Below are 17,116 nucleotides of genomic sequence, written 5' to 3'. Positions count from 1 at the left end.
GCAAAACAGAGGAATTCAATAAGTGGCTTGAGTCTTGGTGTAAAGAAGAAGGTTTTAGATATATAGGAGCATGGGGTAATACGTGGAAATTAACAGGCTGTACTGTAATGATGGGCTACATATTTCTGTGATGGGAAAAAGGATCCTTGGGGAGAAATTCAGACAATATATTTCTAGACATTTAAACTAGAGGGTGGGGGTGACACAAGGATACAAGGGATTTCGGAAAGTCACTCCCAGAATAAACATGATGGCAGAGGGAAAGGGCATGTAAATATAGTAAACCACCTAAACTCACTAAGCACATGGAAAGCTACAGTGGGGGAAATAAGTATTTGATCCCTTGCTGATTTTGTAAGTTTGCCCACTGACAAAGACATGAGCAGCCCATAATTGAAGGGTAGGTTATTGGTAACAGTGAGAGATAGCACATCACAAATTAAATCCGGAAAATCACATTGTGGAAAGTATATGAATTTATTTGCATTCTGCAGAGGGAAATAAGTATTTAATCCCTCTGGCAAACAAGACCTAATACTTGGTGGCAAAACCCTTGTTGGCAAGCACAGCGGTCAGACATCTTCTGTAGTTGATGATGAGGTTTGCACACATGTCAGGAGGAATTTTGGTCCACTCCTCTTTGCAGATCATCTCTAAATCATTAAGAGTTCTGGGCTGTCGCTTGGCAACTCGCAGCTTCAGCTCCCTCCATAAGTTTTCAATGGGATTAAGGTCTGGTGACTGGCTAGGCCACTCCATGACCCTAATGTGCTTCTTCCTGAGCCACTCCTTTGTTGCCTTGGCTGTATGTTTTGGGTCATTGTCGTGCTGGAAGACCCAGCCACGACCCATTTTTAAGGCCCTGGCGGAGGGAAGGAGGTTGTCACTCAGAATTGTACGGTACATGGCCCCATCCATTCTCCCATTGATGCAGTGAAGTAGTCCTGTGCCCTTAGCAGAGAAACACCCCCAAAACATAACATTTCCACCTCCATGCTTGACAGTGGGGACGGTGTTCTTTGGGTCATAGGCAGCATTTCTCTTCCTCCAAACACGGCGAGTTGAGTTCATGCCAAAGAGCTCAATTTTTGTCTCATCTGACCACAGCACCTTCTCCCAATCACTCTCGGCATCATCCAGGTGTTCACTGGCAAACTTCAGACGGGCCGTCACATGTGCCTTCCGGAGCAGGGGGACCTTGCGGGCACTGCAGGATTGCAATCCGTTATGTCGTAATGTGTTACCAATGGTTTTCGTGGTGACAGTGGTCCCAGCTGCCTTGAGATCATTGACAAGTTCCCCCCTTGTAGTTGTAGGCTGATTTCTAACCTTCCTCATGATCAAGGATACCCCACGAGGTGAGATTTTGCGTGGAGCCCCAGATCTTTGTCGATTGACAGTCATTTTGTACTTCTTCCATTTTCTTACTATGGCACCAACAGTTGTCTCCTTCTCGCCCAGCGTCTTACTGATGGTTTTGTAGCCCATTCCAGCCTTGTGCAGGTGTATGATCTTGTCCCTGACATCCTTAGACAGCTCCTTGCTCTTGGCCATTTTGTAGAGGTTAGAGTCTGACTGATTCACTGAGTCTGTGGACAGGTGTCTTTCATATAGGTGACCATTGCCGACAGCTGTCTGTCATGCAGGTAACGAGTTGATTTGGAGCATCTACCTGGTCTGTAGGGGCCAGATCTCTTACTGGTTGGTGGGGGATCAAATACTTATTTCCCTCTGCAGAATGCAAATAAATTCATATACTTTCCACAATGTGATTTCCCGGATTTAATTTGTGATGTGCTATCTCTCACTGTTACCAATAACCTACCCTTCAATTATGGGCTGCTCATGTCTTTGTCAGTGGGCAAACTTACAAAATCAGCAAGGGATCAAATACTTATTTCCCCCACTGTATGTGCACAAATGCTCGTAGTCTAAGTAAAAAGATTCAAGACTTGCAAGCCCTGATGTTTGAAGAAAACTTGGATATTGTTGCTATTATGGAGGCGTGGTTCAATGATTCTCATGAATGGGATGTGACCGTACCGGGCTATAATCTTTTTAGGAAGGATAGAAAGGGCCGAAGAGGTGGAGGAGTGGCTCTGTATGTGAGAAACTATATCAGAGCGGCTGAAATGCGGGGAACCTGGGGAGAGGAAGAAGCTTTATGGATCATCCTGGAAAGAGAAGACGGAACCTGTATCCACATGGGGGTTATCTACAGACCTGCACAAATGGAGAAGTTAGACAAGGATCTGATATAAGATATTCAAAAGATTGGTAGGAAAGGGGAGGTGCTACTGTTGGGAGATTTCAATTTGTCTGATGTGGATTGGAACATTCTGTCTGCGGAATTGGAAAGAAGTAGGGAGATTGTGGATGCCTGTCAAAGTGCCTTGCTCAGACAAATGGTGACGGAACCCACAAGGGAAGGGTCGATGCTGGATCTAGTGCTCGCAAATAGGGGTAGTGTTTTCAGTATCCGGGTGGGTGCCCACCTATGTAATAGTGATCATCACACCATATGGTTTGAAATAAGAGCGAAGGCGGAGTGCGGATGCACAAAACTAAAGTACTGGATTTCAGACGTACTGATTTTGATAAAATGGGGGAATACCTGAAGAAGGAGCTGTTGGCGTGGGAAGGTGCAGAAGATGTGGAAAAACAGTGGTCCAAGCGAAAGGTTGCTCTAAATATGGTGACTGATCTTTTTGTGAGGAAAATAAACAAAAACAAGAAAAGCAGGAAGCCTACAGTGGGGGAAATAAGTATTTGATCCCTTGCTGATTTTGTAAGTTTGCCCACTGACAAAGACATGAGCAGCCCATAATTGAAGGGTAGGTTATTGGTAACAGTGAGAGATAGCACATCACAAATTAAATCCGGAAAATCACATTGTGGAAAGTATATGAATTTATTTGCATTCTGCAGAGGGAAATAAGTATTTGATCCCCCACCAACCAGTAAGAGATCTGGCCCCTACAGACCAGGTAGATGCTCCAAATCAACTCGTTACCTGCATGACAGACAGCTGTCGGCAATGGTCACCTGTATGAAAGACACCTGTCCACAGACTCAGTGAATCAGTCAGACTCTAACCTCTACAAAATGGCCAAGAGCAAGGAGCTGTCTAAGGATGTCAGGGACAAGATCATACACCTGCACAAGGCTGGAATGGGCTACAAAACCATCAGTAAGACGCTGGGCGAGAAGGAGACAACTGTTGGTGCCATAGTAAGAAAATGGAAGAAGTACAAAATGACTGTCAATCGACAAAGATCTGGGGCTCCATGCAAAATCTCACCTCGTGGGGTATCCTTGATCATGAGGAAGGTTAGAAATCAGCCTACAACTACAAGGGGGGAACTTGTCAATGATCTCAAGGCAGCTGGGACCACTGTCACCACGAAAACCATTGGTAACACATTACGACATAACGGATTGCAATCCTGCAGTGCCCGCAAGGTCCCCCTGCTCCGGAAGGCACATGTGACGGCCCGTCTGAAGTTTGCCAGTGAACACCTGGATGATGCCGAGAGTGATTGGGAGAAGGTGCTGTGGTCAGATGAGACAAAAATTGAGCTCTTTGGCATGAACTCAACTCGCCGTGTTTGGAGGAAGAGAAATGCTGCCTATGACCCAAAGAACACCGTCCCCACTGTCAAGCATGGAGGTGGAAATGTTATGTTTTGGGGGTGTTTCTCTGCTAAGGGCACAGGACTACTTCACCGCATCAATGGGAGAATGGATGGGGCCATGTACCGTACAATTCTGAGTGACAACCTCCTTCCCTCCGCCAGGGCCTTAAAATGGGTCGTGGCTGGGTCTTCCAGCACGACAATGACCCAAAACATACAGCCAAGGCAACAAAGGAGTGGCTCAGGAAGAAGCACATTAGGGTCATGGAGTGGCCTAGCCAGTCACCAGACCTTAATCCCATTGAAAACTTATGGAGGGAGCTGAAGATGCGAGTTGCCAAGCGACAGCCCAGAACTCTTAATGATTTAGAGATGATCTGCAAAGAGGAGTGGACCAAAATTCCTCCTGACATGTGTGCAAACCTCATCATCAACTACAGAAGACGTCTGACCGCTGTGCTTGCCAACAAGGGTTTTGCCACCAAGTATTAGGTCTTGTTTGCCAGAGGGATTAAATACTTATTTCCCTCTGCAGAATGCAAATAAATTCATATACTTTCCACAATGTGATTTTCCGGATTTAATTTGTGATGTGCTATCTCTCACTGTTACCAATAACCTACCCTTCAATTATGGGCTGCTCATGTCTTTGTCAGTGGGCAAACTTACAAAATCAGCAAGGGATCAAATACTTATTTCCCCCACTGTATATGGTTCTCCAAACAGCTGAAAAAATAAGAGCAAAAGAGACTTTGTTCAAGAAATACAAAAGAATGCAACGAGAGGATCACGGAAAAGATTATCGGATTAAACTCAAAGAAGCGAAGCGGGAAGTATGGCTAGCGAAAGCGTGAGCAAAAGAAAAAAATGGCTAAAGATGTAAAGAGAAGTGACAATGTTTTTCAGATGTACTGGAGAAAGGAGAAGAGATAGGAATGGAATTGCGAGACTGAAAGATAATGAGAATGGCTATGTGGAGAGTGATGAAGATAAAGCGAATGTGCTAAACAATTATTTCTCTTTGGTGTTCACTGAGGAAAATCCTGCAGATGGACCGCGGTTGGCTGCCGAGGGGAACGTCTGGGAATGGAGTGGATACTGCGCTATCTACGGAAGAAAGAGTTTATAAACAGCTTGAGAATCTGAAGGTGGACAAAGCTATGGGGCCGGATGGGATACATCCCAGGATACTGAGGGAGCTCAGGGAGGTCCTGGCAGGACCTCTTAAAGATTTATTTAATAGATCTTTAGAGACGGGAGAGGTTCCGTGGGATTGGAGACGAGCAGATGTGGTCCCTCTTCAGAAAAGTGAAGACAGGGAAGAAGTGGGAAACTACAGACCGGTAAGTCTCATGTCGGTGGTAGGAAAAATAATGGAGTCGCTGCTGAAAGAAAGGATAGTTAACTTTCTAGAAGCCGACTGGTTACAGGACCCGAGGCAACATGGCTTTACCAAAGGAAAATCCTGCCACACTAATCTTATTGACTTCTTTGACTGGGTGACCAAAGGACTGGATGAAGGACGTGCGCTAGATGTAATCTACTTGGACTTCAGCAAAGCCTTTGATACGGTCCACTACAGAAGGCTCGTGAATAAGCTGAAAGGGTTGAACTTAGGACCAAAAGTGGTGAACTGGATAAGAAACTGGTTGACCGACAGGTGGCAGAGGGTGGTGGTAAATGGAATCTGCTCGGAGGAAAGGAAGGTGAGCAATGGAGTTCCTCAGGTGTCAGTGCTGGGGCCTATATTTGTGGGAGATATTGCTGAAGGGTTGGAAGGAAAGGTGTGCTTTTTTGCGGATGACACGAAAATAGCCAATAGAGTGGATACCCTGGAGGGAGTAGAAACGATGAGAAGGGATCTCCGAACCTTAGAAGAATGGTCCAGGGTCTGGCAGTTAAAATTTAATCAATATATAACAAATGTACTCCGATGTTCATTATACAAAACTTTTAATTGCTCATACATGTACATGTATCATCAACAAAGACACAGGATTTCCAGAGTTCTCTTCTTCCCATCTTACTTACCCTCAAGCACACAACACATACTCCTTAATCAGACATTCATCCCCAACTGCCGTTAATCACTATGTTTACATAATTATCAAACTAAATTGAACTGTCTTGCTCAAGTTTGATCAGGATATAAAGATCATAACAGTCAGAAATCAACAGCGGAAGCCAATGCCGCTAAGTTCCTTCAATGTTGGTAGGAAGATGAATAGATAAACTTTCAAGCATTCACGGTTTTCCAAGTTCAAAAAAAGGCTTTTGTTGACTGTTATACGAACCAAGTGCTGCTTAACCAGTTGTAACTCCACCTTATAAACGTGCTTGGCAGTTCAGTCTGACCGGAGAGAAGACTCTGTGAAAGCCGTCAAACCTCAGCTGTTCAGCATGAGTTTAATTGTTTGCGTTCCTCAATGCGAGACCGCATTTCGGTATGCCTTCATCAGGAGGAACTTTTTCTCGAAACCTGCAATGTTAATCAAAACATACCCAAACCCACAAATATCACAATTTAACAATACAGTAAACACATCGCATTATATCCTCTTATTAATGTGCATTATGGCTGCATACCTTCGAGACTGGTGTCCAAGCCCAGTAGCATCTATCCCTTTGGTAACCAAACTAATGGAAGATATGGTAACCAAACAACTTACTGACTACTTAAACAAATTCTCTATTCTTCATGATTCTCAATCAGGATTCCGGTCCAACCACAGCACTGAAACAGTACTAACTACTCTTCTAACTAAATTTAAACAAGCAATTGCAACTGGAAACAGTATACTTCTCCTACAATTTGATATGTCCAGCGCATTCGACATGGTAAGCCATAAAACATTATTAAACATCTTAGAATACTTCGGAGTTGGAGGAAACGTTCTTAGTTGGTTTAGAGGCTTCCTAACCACAAGATCATACCAAGTGAAATCTAATTCGAATACATCAGCTCCATGGAAACCTGAATGCGGAGTTCCCCAAGGATCACCACTTTCACCAACTCTCTTTAACCTAATGATGACACCACTGGCCAAATCGCTATCTAACCAAGGCCTCAATCCTTACATATACGCAGATGATGTCATGATCTACATCCCGTTCAAACATGATCTAAACGAAACCACTAATGACATCAACCACAGCTTCCAAATCATGAACGCATGGGCGGATGCATTTCAATTAAAACTTAATGCAGAAAAAACTCAATGTCTCATCCTCACATCACAACACGAGTAAATCCACTACTATAATCACACCAAACTTTACCCTTCCCGTCTCAGACAGCGTGAAAATTCTTGGAGTTACCATTGACCGAAATCTCACACTGGAAAGCCATGTGAAGAATACAACAAAGAAAATGTTCCACTCAATGTGGAAACTCAAAAGAGTAAAACCTTTCTTCCCAAGGGATATATTTCTCAGCCTGGTACAATCAATGGTGCTAAGTCACCTAGACTACTGCAATGCACTCTACGCTGGTTGTAAAGAACAAATCATCAAGAAACTTCAAACAGCCCAAAACACTGCAGCCAGACTCATATTTGGTAAAACAAAATATGAAAGTGCAAAACCCCTAAGAGAAAAACTACACTGGCTCCCACTCAAAGAACGTATTACGTTCAAGGTTTGCACCCTGGTTCATAAAATCATTTACGGAGATGCCCCGGTCTACATGTTAGACCTCATAGACCTACCACCTAGGAACACTAAGATCAGCACGCACATTCCTGACTCTCCATTTCCCCAGCTGCAAAGGACTAAAATACAAATTAACACACGCATCCAGCTTTTCCTACATAAGCACGCAGTTTTGGAATGCATTACCACTTGACGTGAAAAAAGTGCGCAACCTAATCAACTTTCGGAAATCACTGAAGACCTACCTTTTCAACAGAGCATACCACAACGATCCATAATATGAACTTTAATGCATTACCGCTTTATCTGTTATTCCGAATGTAATCTCTTTATACCTGATTGCCTAATTTCCACTATGTCTCCCATGTTCGTTATGTAATTACCAATTGTATCTTTTACTCTGGAATGGCGACAGCCATGACGGAACAATGTAAGCCGCATTGAGCCTGCAAATGGGTGGGAAAATGTAGGATACAAATGCAACACATAAATATGTTCTGGCTGTGCCTTCGCATTCAAGCATTCTGGGCACAAATTCTTCACCACACATCACTCCATTGGTCTCAACGAGTGCCTTTAGTATCATGTTATTATTTGATATGTATGTTTTTTTTCGACCTGTCCCAGCAGGATTGTCAAGATTTCTTTGGAGAGCAGTGTTGATGGGGTGGAAAAAAATCAATCTTACTGCGTTGACGTGAGCTGAGGCCACCTACTTTTGAGACATGGAGACTGCAAATGATTTGTTTGCTGTCTATGGAGCTTCTTGATATCCACGAGTTTTCCTCTATTAAAGGTGAAAAGTTTCAACGTACAGCTAGCAGCTGGATCCTTAATATACTGGAGAGGGCTATGATTTAACTGGTTTAGTTTGCCCTTTGCAGTTCTGGGTGGGGGGAGGGGTGGTTTTGCATTGAAAATCTGATGCTTGGCATTTACTATTTTGTCATGATTGCAGTGTTGTAGAATGTTTATTGGTCTAGTATTTTTTTTTTCTGTAAACTGCATGTTAATAAAGATGATTTAAACAAAATTAATCCTGTTGATAATTCTGAAATGTTTAAATTCACCAAATACTGTAAATGAAACTTAATTTTTTTCTGAAAATTGCTGTTGATGGACACAGTGAGTGTTGGGAAAGTGCTCTTTAATTGTTAGCAAAATCTGAGAGGGGGGACTAGATGCCTGAAGGTTAATTGGGGGGAGGAGCTGAAGGTTTGCCTAAGGTGCTTGACACCTGGTACTGGCCTTGGAAGGGTGACGGACTTGGAATAAACCTTATTAAGAGGAGTGTAATGAATGAGAATGAACAGGAAGTGACAAATGGTCAAACATTTTGTTGATGCTCTGAAAATCAAAATACAGGATCTGGTTTGTTAGGCAATGGTAGCCAGCTCAGTTTTTTCCCACATATTGAAACATGTTTACTTGGTCTAACCACTTCTAAAAGTGTAATTGTTGTATTTTAGAGCACTTGAAAGTGGTGCACTACCATTTGAGAAAGTTCTAGGGTGTGAATGATTTGTGCATAAATCTTACCTAGAAATACATTGCTAAATCTGGCTGAGTTGCTGTAGGTGTCAAGACCAGAAGAACAAAAGACAGATCAGAATTTGAGCTTCCTCTTTGGAAAAACCATAATTGTGTTTTTCCTGGATTGATTTTCAGTTTATGGAGCTCTAGCCAGGATCTCCCCTCCCCCCCCCCCCAAATAAAAAGGCCTAAGAAATAGTTGAAAAAAAGCGAGGCGCTGGAAGAAATTCCCTCCCTGTAAGAAAATATGGGAACCATTGATATGTGATGTCACCATTCCCACTGTCTGTAGGTGTTGCTGCAGTAGCTGATCATTTAGGGTATCAAACGCCACAATTAAGTTCAATAAAATTAAGTCAATGAATAAGGAGCATCTGGCCCACCCAGTTTTCTAGCTCAGTTTATGCATCTTATGGTGTGACTGCTGTGGTTGACTATGCATTTCCTTAACTAAATCTTGCCAGTGATTGACATCAAACTAGAGAAGCCACCAGAACAACCAGTAACTGAGAGTGGCTGCTCCTGTTAACGTGCCCAGCACTATTCTGATTGGCCAGTTTCTTCTAAACATTACTCTCATTGGCTAGGCAAAAACCTACTTTCTGTAGGCTGAATAATCAATCAAAAATCATTATAAAAATCTTTAGAGTGTGTGGATACAGTTTACTCGGGTTTTCCTTGTGGGGGAGAAAAATGCGATCACATGTCTGGTTTCATGTCTTCAGACTGCATGGTATAGTCTACGATCCGAATGAGATTTGTCTTTTATTTATTGCACTTTGAGCACAGACTCTGCCTGTTCTGTCATTGTTACAAACTTTGGAAATAATGTGCTGAAATGTGCAATTTATTTTGGCTTCCCTGTAGGTACAGAAGAAAAGGTAAAATACCCTCACCTCCCACATGTCAGGAAACATGATGAGGTAGGGGTAGGGTTTTTCTATTAATGACAAGAGCGTGACATTCCTCTGCAGTGCTAAGTTGGTGTCTGCCTGCCTACTGACTCCTTCCAACCCCGCTCACCATTCCACTGCTCTTCTGATTTGCTGTTTATAACTTGAACATGGACTTTCTCTCAACTTGAGTTCCATTAATTTTTATGTTCTGCTGTCAGCGTTGATTACTCCACATGCAAGAATTCCCTGCAAAGAATAACACTGACCTCACTTTTCATAGCTTTAAACCATTATGTGAATGTTAGTGATATCTAGAACCTGGTCTGCCCTTCCCACTGCTTGCTCTGGCTCCATTTGCCCTTTTATTACATAGGACCAGGTAAGGCTAATTTCTTTCTGTAAAAAAGTGAGGGAGGTGTTCTAAGTGTGATCCATTGCTGTGTCTTTCCCAGAGTTACTGAAATAGGTCTCCTTTGGCCTGTTGTATGCTCAGATAAATCTAGTAATATTGAGGGAGGAGTAATAAAGTTGCCCTGGTTAGACAAATATTTGTTCTCTATCCTTCTTTTCTGTCATATATCTGGTTTGGGAGGGATGATGACCCCTGTTGCACACTCCTATATCTCCTCCTCTATTCACTACTTTCTTTGCACCATTCTGTTTGACTGCTGTGACCACAATGCTGCCTTTTTTCTCGTTTCTTCACATCCTTGTGACAGGGGTTATGCCGTAAAAGCGTCTGCTGAAGCTCATGTCCACAAAGAGAAACTCTTAGATTCTGTCTGACACTACCATCCTTATCTGGGGATGGGGCTGCTGAATGCCTTTTTTGTATTTATAAATTTGCTCACCGGATTGTTGCTTTAATAACCTGTGTACCTGTTTGCTGTAACTATTTTCCTCTGCTGGAAGAGTCTTTCCTTCCTGTCCCACATGTTTGTGCATACTCTGAATACAGTAGAACAGGCTCCACTCTCTGTACTCTGGGACTGTCTATTGTATCATTCAAGTTGCTTTATCTTAAAATAATGAAAGGAAGCTTCCCAGTCCACTGACTACTCTTTGGATGTGTCTGTCTCTGGCTCTACTGTCCCCTTAGGTAATAGAGAAATAAGTGTGAATATAGTACTGTGAATATCTACTGTATGAACACAGCAGTCTAAAACAATAAACAGATTTCACCAAACATCGTTATTTTTGCAATGGTTTCATTTCCATTTGTGTGTCATTCGATCCACATCCAGAATAGCAATTAGGAAGGGTAGATAAAATGAGAATGATTTCTTTACATTTAGAACGTGAACACACTTATTTACACAGGTTATACCCATCATTATATTTTTATGTAATATGTACTTTTAGTGCATTTTGATTGTTGTTTCTGATGTTGCCTTGTGATCCACTCAATGTAAGATACAGTAGAATATCAGACAAAGCAGTCTAAAACAATGCTTTGTCTGATATTTTGATACCCTCTTGTCCTCTTTGTGTTTTGATTATACAGATATAGTAGAATATACATTTTTAAAACCAAGATTACTTAAAAACTTGGAAAACCTAGTCAGAGGTATGCAACTACACTTTAATTCAAAACTATGCAAAATAATGTGTTTGGGATGCTGAATTCTAAAGGCCAAATTCCTTTCATGGAGATGAACTGTCACCCAAAGGACCTGGTGGTTGCCATCTCTGATGATCTCAAGGTAGTGAGTCGGTGCGACAAAATTGCAAAATCTAATAATACACTTGAGTACATAGAGAAGTGTCTTTAGCAGGAAGAGGGATGCAATATTACCCCCCTCTAGTTCTCTGGTGGGACCTCATCCTGAGTATTGTGTTCCGTTCGGGAGACCATATCTACAAAGAAACTACCATAGTGAAATGGAAGAATGTGGGACTGTTAGTGCAAGATTACAGACAGGTTTAGAGCTTGTCTAAAAAGGACCTTGTCATCTGAAAGCTCTTGCATGTTGATCCAGTAAAAGGTATTGGCCTGCAAAGAATCAAATCCACTTTTCTACAGCTGATAGAGCTCTCTGCTCCCTTTACAAGAGCTGCATATTCAGGAAATGGAAATGACAAATGCAGTGAGCCACAGAGATACGTCAGAACATTGTTTTGTGCTAGCAGAAAGGACTCTTTCCAAAGCTGCTGAGCACATATAGAATTCTTGCTTAATTTTCTCTTCCATTGGAGGTTCTACTGAGCTATGCCATCACCCATTGACTTTTGTTAATTTTATTAGCTTTTTATTATTGGTAGCCCAAACATTTTTTTTATAGTTAGGATTTTGGTTCCTTTCCTTTTTAAGTTTTGATTTTATGGTGTTCTTTTTTTTATTTATTTCTTTTTGCCATTGATCTTCAGTTTTCCTAAGCTGCATTCTGTGCTTTTAGCCTGATCACTTTTTTCCTCTTAGCAACTATTTAATTTGGTGAAAATTTTCATCTTTCAGTTTAACATTGGTTATTTTCAAATGGGCTCAAGAAGCATGGTGTCAAGTGATGCCCACGTGGATTCTTGCAAATAGTGGTACAAATGGATTTACAAAGATGTCACCTGTGAGCAATACAAGCCCAGCAGAAGAGGCTGGAGTCTAGCTGGTTTGTAACAGAAAATCCAGTGTGATGCTGACCTTGAAGCTGACCACTGCTGGATGCCTTCAAAGCAGTTCCCAGCCATTTGACACTTCAGTCTTCACAGCAGGGATACGTAGGAACATAAGAATAACCATACTAGGTCAGACCAATGGTCCATCTAGCTTAGTATCCTGCTTCCAACAGTGGTCAATCAGGGTCACAAGTACCTGGCAGAAACCCAATTAGTAGCAACATCCCATGCTACCAATCCCGGGGCAAGCAGTGGGCTCCCCCATGTCTATCTCAATAACACACTGGACTTTTCCTCCAGGAACGTGTCCAAAACCCTTTTTAAACCCAGATACACTAACCGCTATTACCACATCCTCCGGCAGCAAGTTCCAGAGCTTAACTATTCTTTGAGTGGAAAAAATATTTCCTCCTATTTGTTTTAGAAGTATTTCCATGTAATTTCATTGAATGTCCCCTAGTCTTTGTAATTTTTGAAAAAGTGAAAAATCGATTCACTTCTACCCGTTTACACCACTCAGGATTTTATAGACCTTAACCGTATTTCCCTCAGCTGGCTCTTTTCCAAGTTGAAGAGCCCTAACCTCTTTAGCCTTTCCTCATATGGGAGGAGTTCCATCCCATTTATCATTTTGGTTGCTTTTCTTTGAACCTTTTCTAATTCCTCAATCTTCTTTGAGATATGGCGACCAAAATTGACTCCTAAGGTGAACCCTAGCATCAGAAAACTGATTCAGATTGTTCTTCCCAATGTACATCATTTTGCATTTGTCCACACTAAATTTCATCTGCCATTTGGATGACCAGTCTTCCAGTTTCCTAAGGTCTTCCTGCAATTTTTCACACTCCGCATGTGTTTTGACAGCTTTTGAATAGTTTTGTCTCATCTGCAAATTTAATCACCTCACTTATTCCGATTTCCAGATCATTTATAACTATGTTAAATAGCACCAGTCCCAGTACAGATCCCTGCTGCATCAAGATCCACATCAGATCCACTATTCACCCTCCTCCATTGATAAAAATTACCATTTAACCCTACTCTGTTTTTTTGTCCAATAACCAATTCCTAAGCCACAGAAGGGCACTGCCTCCTATCCCATAACTTTTTAATTTTCTCAGGAGTCTCTCATGAGGAACTTTGTTGAAAGGTTTCTGAAAATCCAGATACACTACATCAACCAGCTCACCTTTATCCACATGTCAAAGAAATGAAGCAGATTGGGGAGACTTCCCTTGGCTGAACCCATACTGATTCTGTTCTATTAAAACAATGTTTGTCTGTGTTCCCTAATTTTATTCTTTACAATAGTTTTCACTATTTTCTCTGGTACTGAAGTCACTTACCAGTCTGTAATTTTCTGGATCACCCCTGAACCGTTTAAAAAAATCGGTGTTACATTGGCCACCCTCCAATCTTCAGGTATTATGGATGATTTTAACAGCAAGCTAAAGATCACTAACAACACATCAGCAATTTTTCAGTATCCTGGGGTGTATGTCATCCGGTCCAGATGATTTATCACTTGTGCCAGTTTGGCTCAGTATGTCTTCCAGCTTCACTGAGATTTCTTTCAGTTCCTCTACATTGTCACCCTTGAAACCATTTCCGGTACAGGTAGATCTCAAACATCATCTTCTGTAAAGACTGAAGCAAAGAATTCATTCTTCCTTTTGAGCTACCAACACAGGAGCTTGAAGTGAGACCACTTTTAGCTGAAAGACAAATGCCAACTGTTGAAGAAAGCCCTCGATGCTCCTTGTGCATGAATTAGAGATCACAGATAATACAAATGTCCAAACATTGGATGAAGGACAGTTAGAACAACATAACATCCTCTCAAACAAGTATTATCCAATGATTAAGTCTTAACAATGGTGTGTAGGATCTTCAGAACACACATATATAAACATTTGCATGGAGGTTGGAAATGGAGGATGCATTCTCTGCATCCTTTCCCTATTTGTTCCCCTGTAGTTTAACTATGTTTATAGCTACTCTGAATTTTACTCAGGTATGGACAGGGGCACTTTTGAACACAGCAGGGAAGGACCCCTTCACTACCAGCTGCCTCCTACAGTATCTCTGTTGGCATTATGCACACTGTATACACTCCTGGGAATTGTGTAGAAAAAAAAAAATCAAAACACTGTACAGCAAAACAATACAACATATTAAACAGAATAGTATTTGCAGTATTCTGGAAATATATGCAGATACTTAACACTTTGCTCTCAGTCAGCCCTAGCTCCCCAGTCCAGCATATTCACAGTGGCTATGTGAACAGTGATGAATTGGTCTTGGATATCTACAGGTTCCAGTATACAATGGCACGAGCTTGAATTTGTGGCAGCTGCTTCATATTTTCAGAGGACTGGTTTTTGAGGAGCTGGGTGAACTTAAGGTGGCAAAGCGATGGGGCCAGATGGTATACATCTGAGTTACTGGAGGAACTTAGGGCAGTTGTAGCAGCTTTGCTGGCTGACTTTTTCAATGCTTCTCTAGTGTCGGGAGTGGTCCTGGAGGACTACAGATGTGGTCCTTCTCCATAAAAGTGGAAGTAAGGAAGAGGTTGGGAACTACAGGCTGGTTAAGTCTTGACTTATGTGGTAAGTTAATGGAAACGCTTTTAAAAGTAAAGTTTTTGAAATCCAGTGGTTTACAGGACCCCTGAGGCAACATGGTTTCACTAGAGGCAGGTTTTGTCAGACAAATCTGATTAATTTCTTTGACTAGGTGACCAGAAAGTTGGATCGAGAGCACTAGATGTGGTTGGTTTAGATTTTAGCAAAGCCTTTGACATGGTTCTGCATAGATGACTAATAAACTGAGTGCCCTCGATATGGGCCCTAAAGTGACTGATGGTGTTAGGAACTGTTTGAGTAGCAGGTGACAGAGGGTAGTGGAAAATGGAGCTCATTCTGAGGAAAGGGATGTTACCAGTGGTGTGCCACAAGGTTTGGTTCTTGGGCCTATTAACATTTTTTTGTAAGCAATAAAGCTGCAGTAGGGTAGACACCCCGTGTGGATATGAGGAAGGATTTAGCGAAGCAAGAGGAATGGTCTGGAATTTGGCAGCTAAGAATTTAATGCTAAAAAATACAGGGTCATGCATTCGGGCTGCAAAAACCCGAGGGACTGGTACAGTTTAGGGGTTGAAGAACCTTTGTGCATGAAAGAGGAGTGGGACTTGAGTGTGATCATATCTGATGATCTTAAGGTGGTCAAACAGGTAGAAAAGGTGACGGCAAAAGCTAGAAGGATGCTTGTGTGCACAGGAAAAGAAATGACCAGTAGGAAAAAGGAGGTGATGATGCCCTGTGTAAGACTCTGATGAGACGTCATTTAGAGTATTGTGTACAGGGTTGGAGACCGCACTTCAAAAAGATATAAACTGGATGGAGTCAGTTCAGAGGATGGCAACTGAAATGGTCAGTGGTCTTTGTCATAAAGCATATGTATACTTTGGAAGAAAGGTGGGAGAGGGGAGATAAATGCGGCATAAACACACAGGAGGCGAGTCTGTCAACTGAAAGGAAGTTGTGGAACGAGAGGGCATAGGATGAAGGTAAAAGAGGATAGACAGAGGGTGATGAATTTGTGGCACGGCCTCCTGGTGGCAGTGGTGGAGACAAAAACAGTATCTGAATTCAGGTGATATATGGGAGCGTGGATGACATTGATGGGCAGATTGGATATCATCTGCGGGGTACAAATGTAATAAATAAATTTATCTGCCTACATTTTCTCTGTTTCTCAAATTAACCTTTAGGGGCAATTTTTAGAACCTTGGGTCTGTGCAAGTACAGAGGGACCTGTAGATTGTCCATCTGTACATTGAAAACTGAAATCTCCATGTATTGCCCCTTTCCTGCCCCCTCTCAGAAATGCCCCCCCTTTTTTTTCCAGAGCTAAATCTAGCCACTTTGTGTAAGTCATTAGCTACCCAGGATTTAGCTCCATGACTCTCCAATTTCCTCTGGAGTCTTTCATGAGGTACTTTGTCAAACGCCTTCTGAAAATCCAGATACACAATATCGATTGGCTCACCTTTATCCACATGTTTGTTCACCTCTTCAAAGAAATGTAGTAGAGTGGTGAGAGAAGATTTCCCTTCACTACATCCATGTTGACTTTGTCTCATTAATCCATGCTTTTGAATATGCTCTGTAATTTTGTTCTTTATAATAGTCTCTTCCATTTGCCCGGCACCGATGTCATATTCACCGGTCTATAATTTCCTGGATCTCCTCTGGAAACTTTTTAAAAAATTGGCGTTACATTGGCCACCCTTTTGGTACCATGCTTGATTTTAAGGATAAATTACATATGTCTAACAATAGCAACCCCAAGCTCATTTTTCAGTTCTATCAGTACTCTGTATCAGTCCATGGTGCTGGTCACCCTCCAATCTTCCGGTGATTCGAACCCACTAGAGACAGGTGGTATTGCAAATTCATGACTTTTTACTCCGATCTGACGAAGAAGGGCAACCTTCGAAAGCTAATCAAGAAATTACTACAACTATTTAGCATTTCTATAGCGCTGCACAAACGCTGTATCATCTTATTTTCTTTTCCATGTTTTATTTTGCTTGATTTCTATTGATAACCCTGTCTGTTGCAACTCGTAAGTAATATGAATCTAAATCGGCGCAAAAAATAACCTTCAGTAAGAGAACGGAGGAAGCGTCGAGAGCTCTCACACCTCATGCTGAGCGCGCGCGCGCTTGGAAGGTTTGGCGGGAGCAGCACGAGCACCACCGCGTGCTTCTCAGCAAGTAAACAAGCG

The 17,116-nt window shown here is 42.0% G+C and overlaps 1 protein-coding gene across 2 annotated transcripts in view; it reads left to right on the top strand.

The window, feature by feature from the left end:
* Positions 1–10,895, top strand: part of RAB41 (RAB41, member RAS oncogene family) — a 94,309-nt gene extending 83,414 nt beyond the window's left edge. For both annotated transcript variants that reach the window (XM_030210632.1, XM_030210633.1), the window contains exon 8: positions 9,284–10,895. In XM_030210632.1, coding sequence (XP_030066492.1) covers positions 9,284–9,348 — 65 coding nt within the window. In that variant the 3' untranslated portion in view covers positions 9,349–10,895. The remainder of the gene's footprint in view (positions 1–9,283) is intronic.
* The last annotated feature ends 6,221 nt before the right edge of the window (positions 10,896–17,116 follow it).

Source organism: Microcaecilia unicolor, chromosome 7, assembly GCF_901765095.1.
Source record: "Microcaecilia unicolor chromosome 7, aMicUni1.1, whole genome shotgun sequence".
NCBI lineage: Eukaryota > Metazoa > Chordata > Amphibia > Gymnophiona > Siphonopidae > Microcaecilia > Microcaecilia unicolor.
This window is presented reverse-complemented; position numbering and strand designations above follow the sequence as displayed.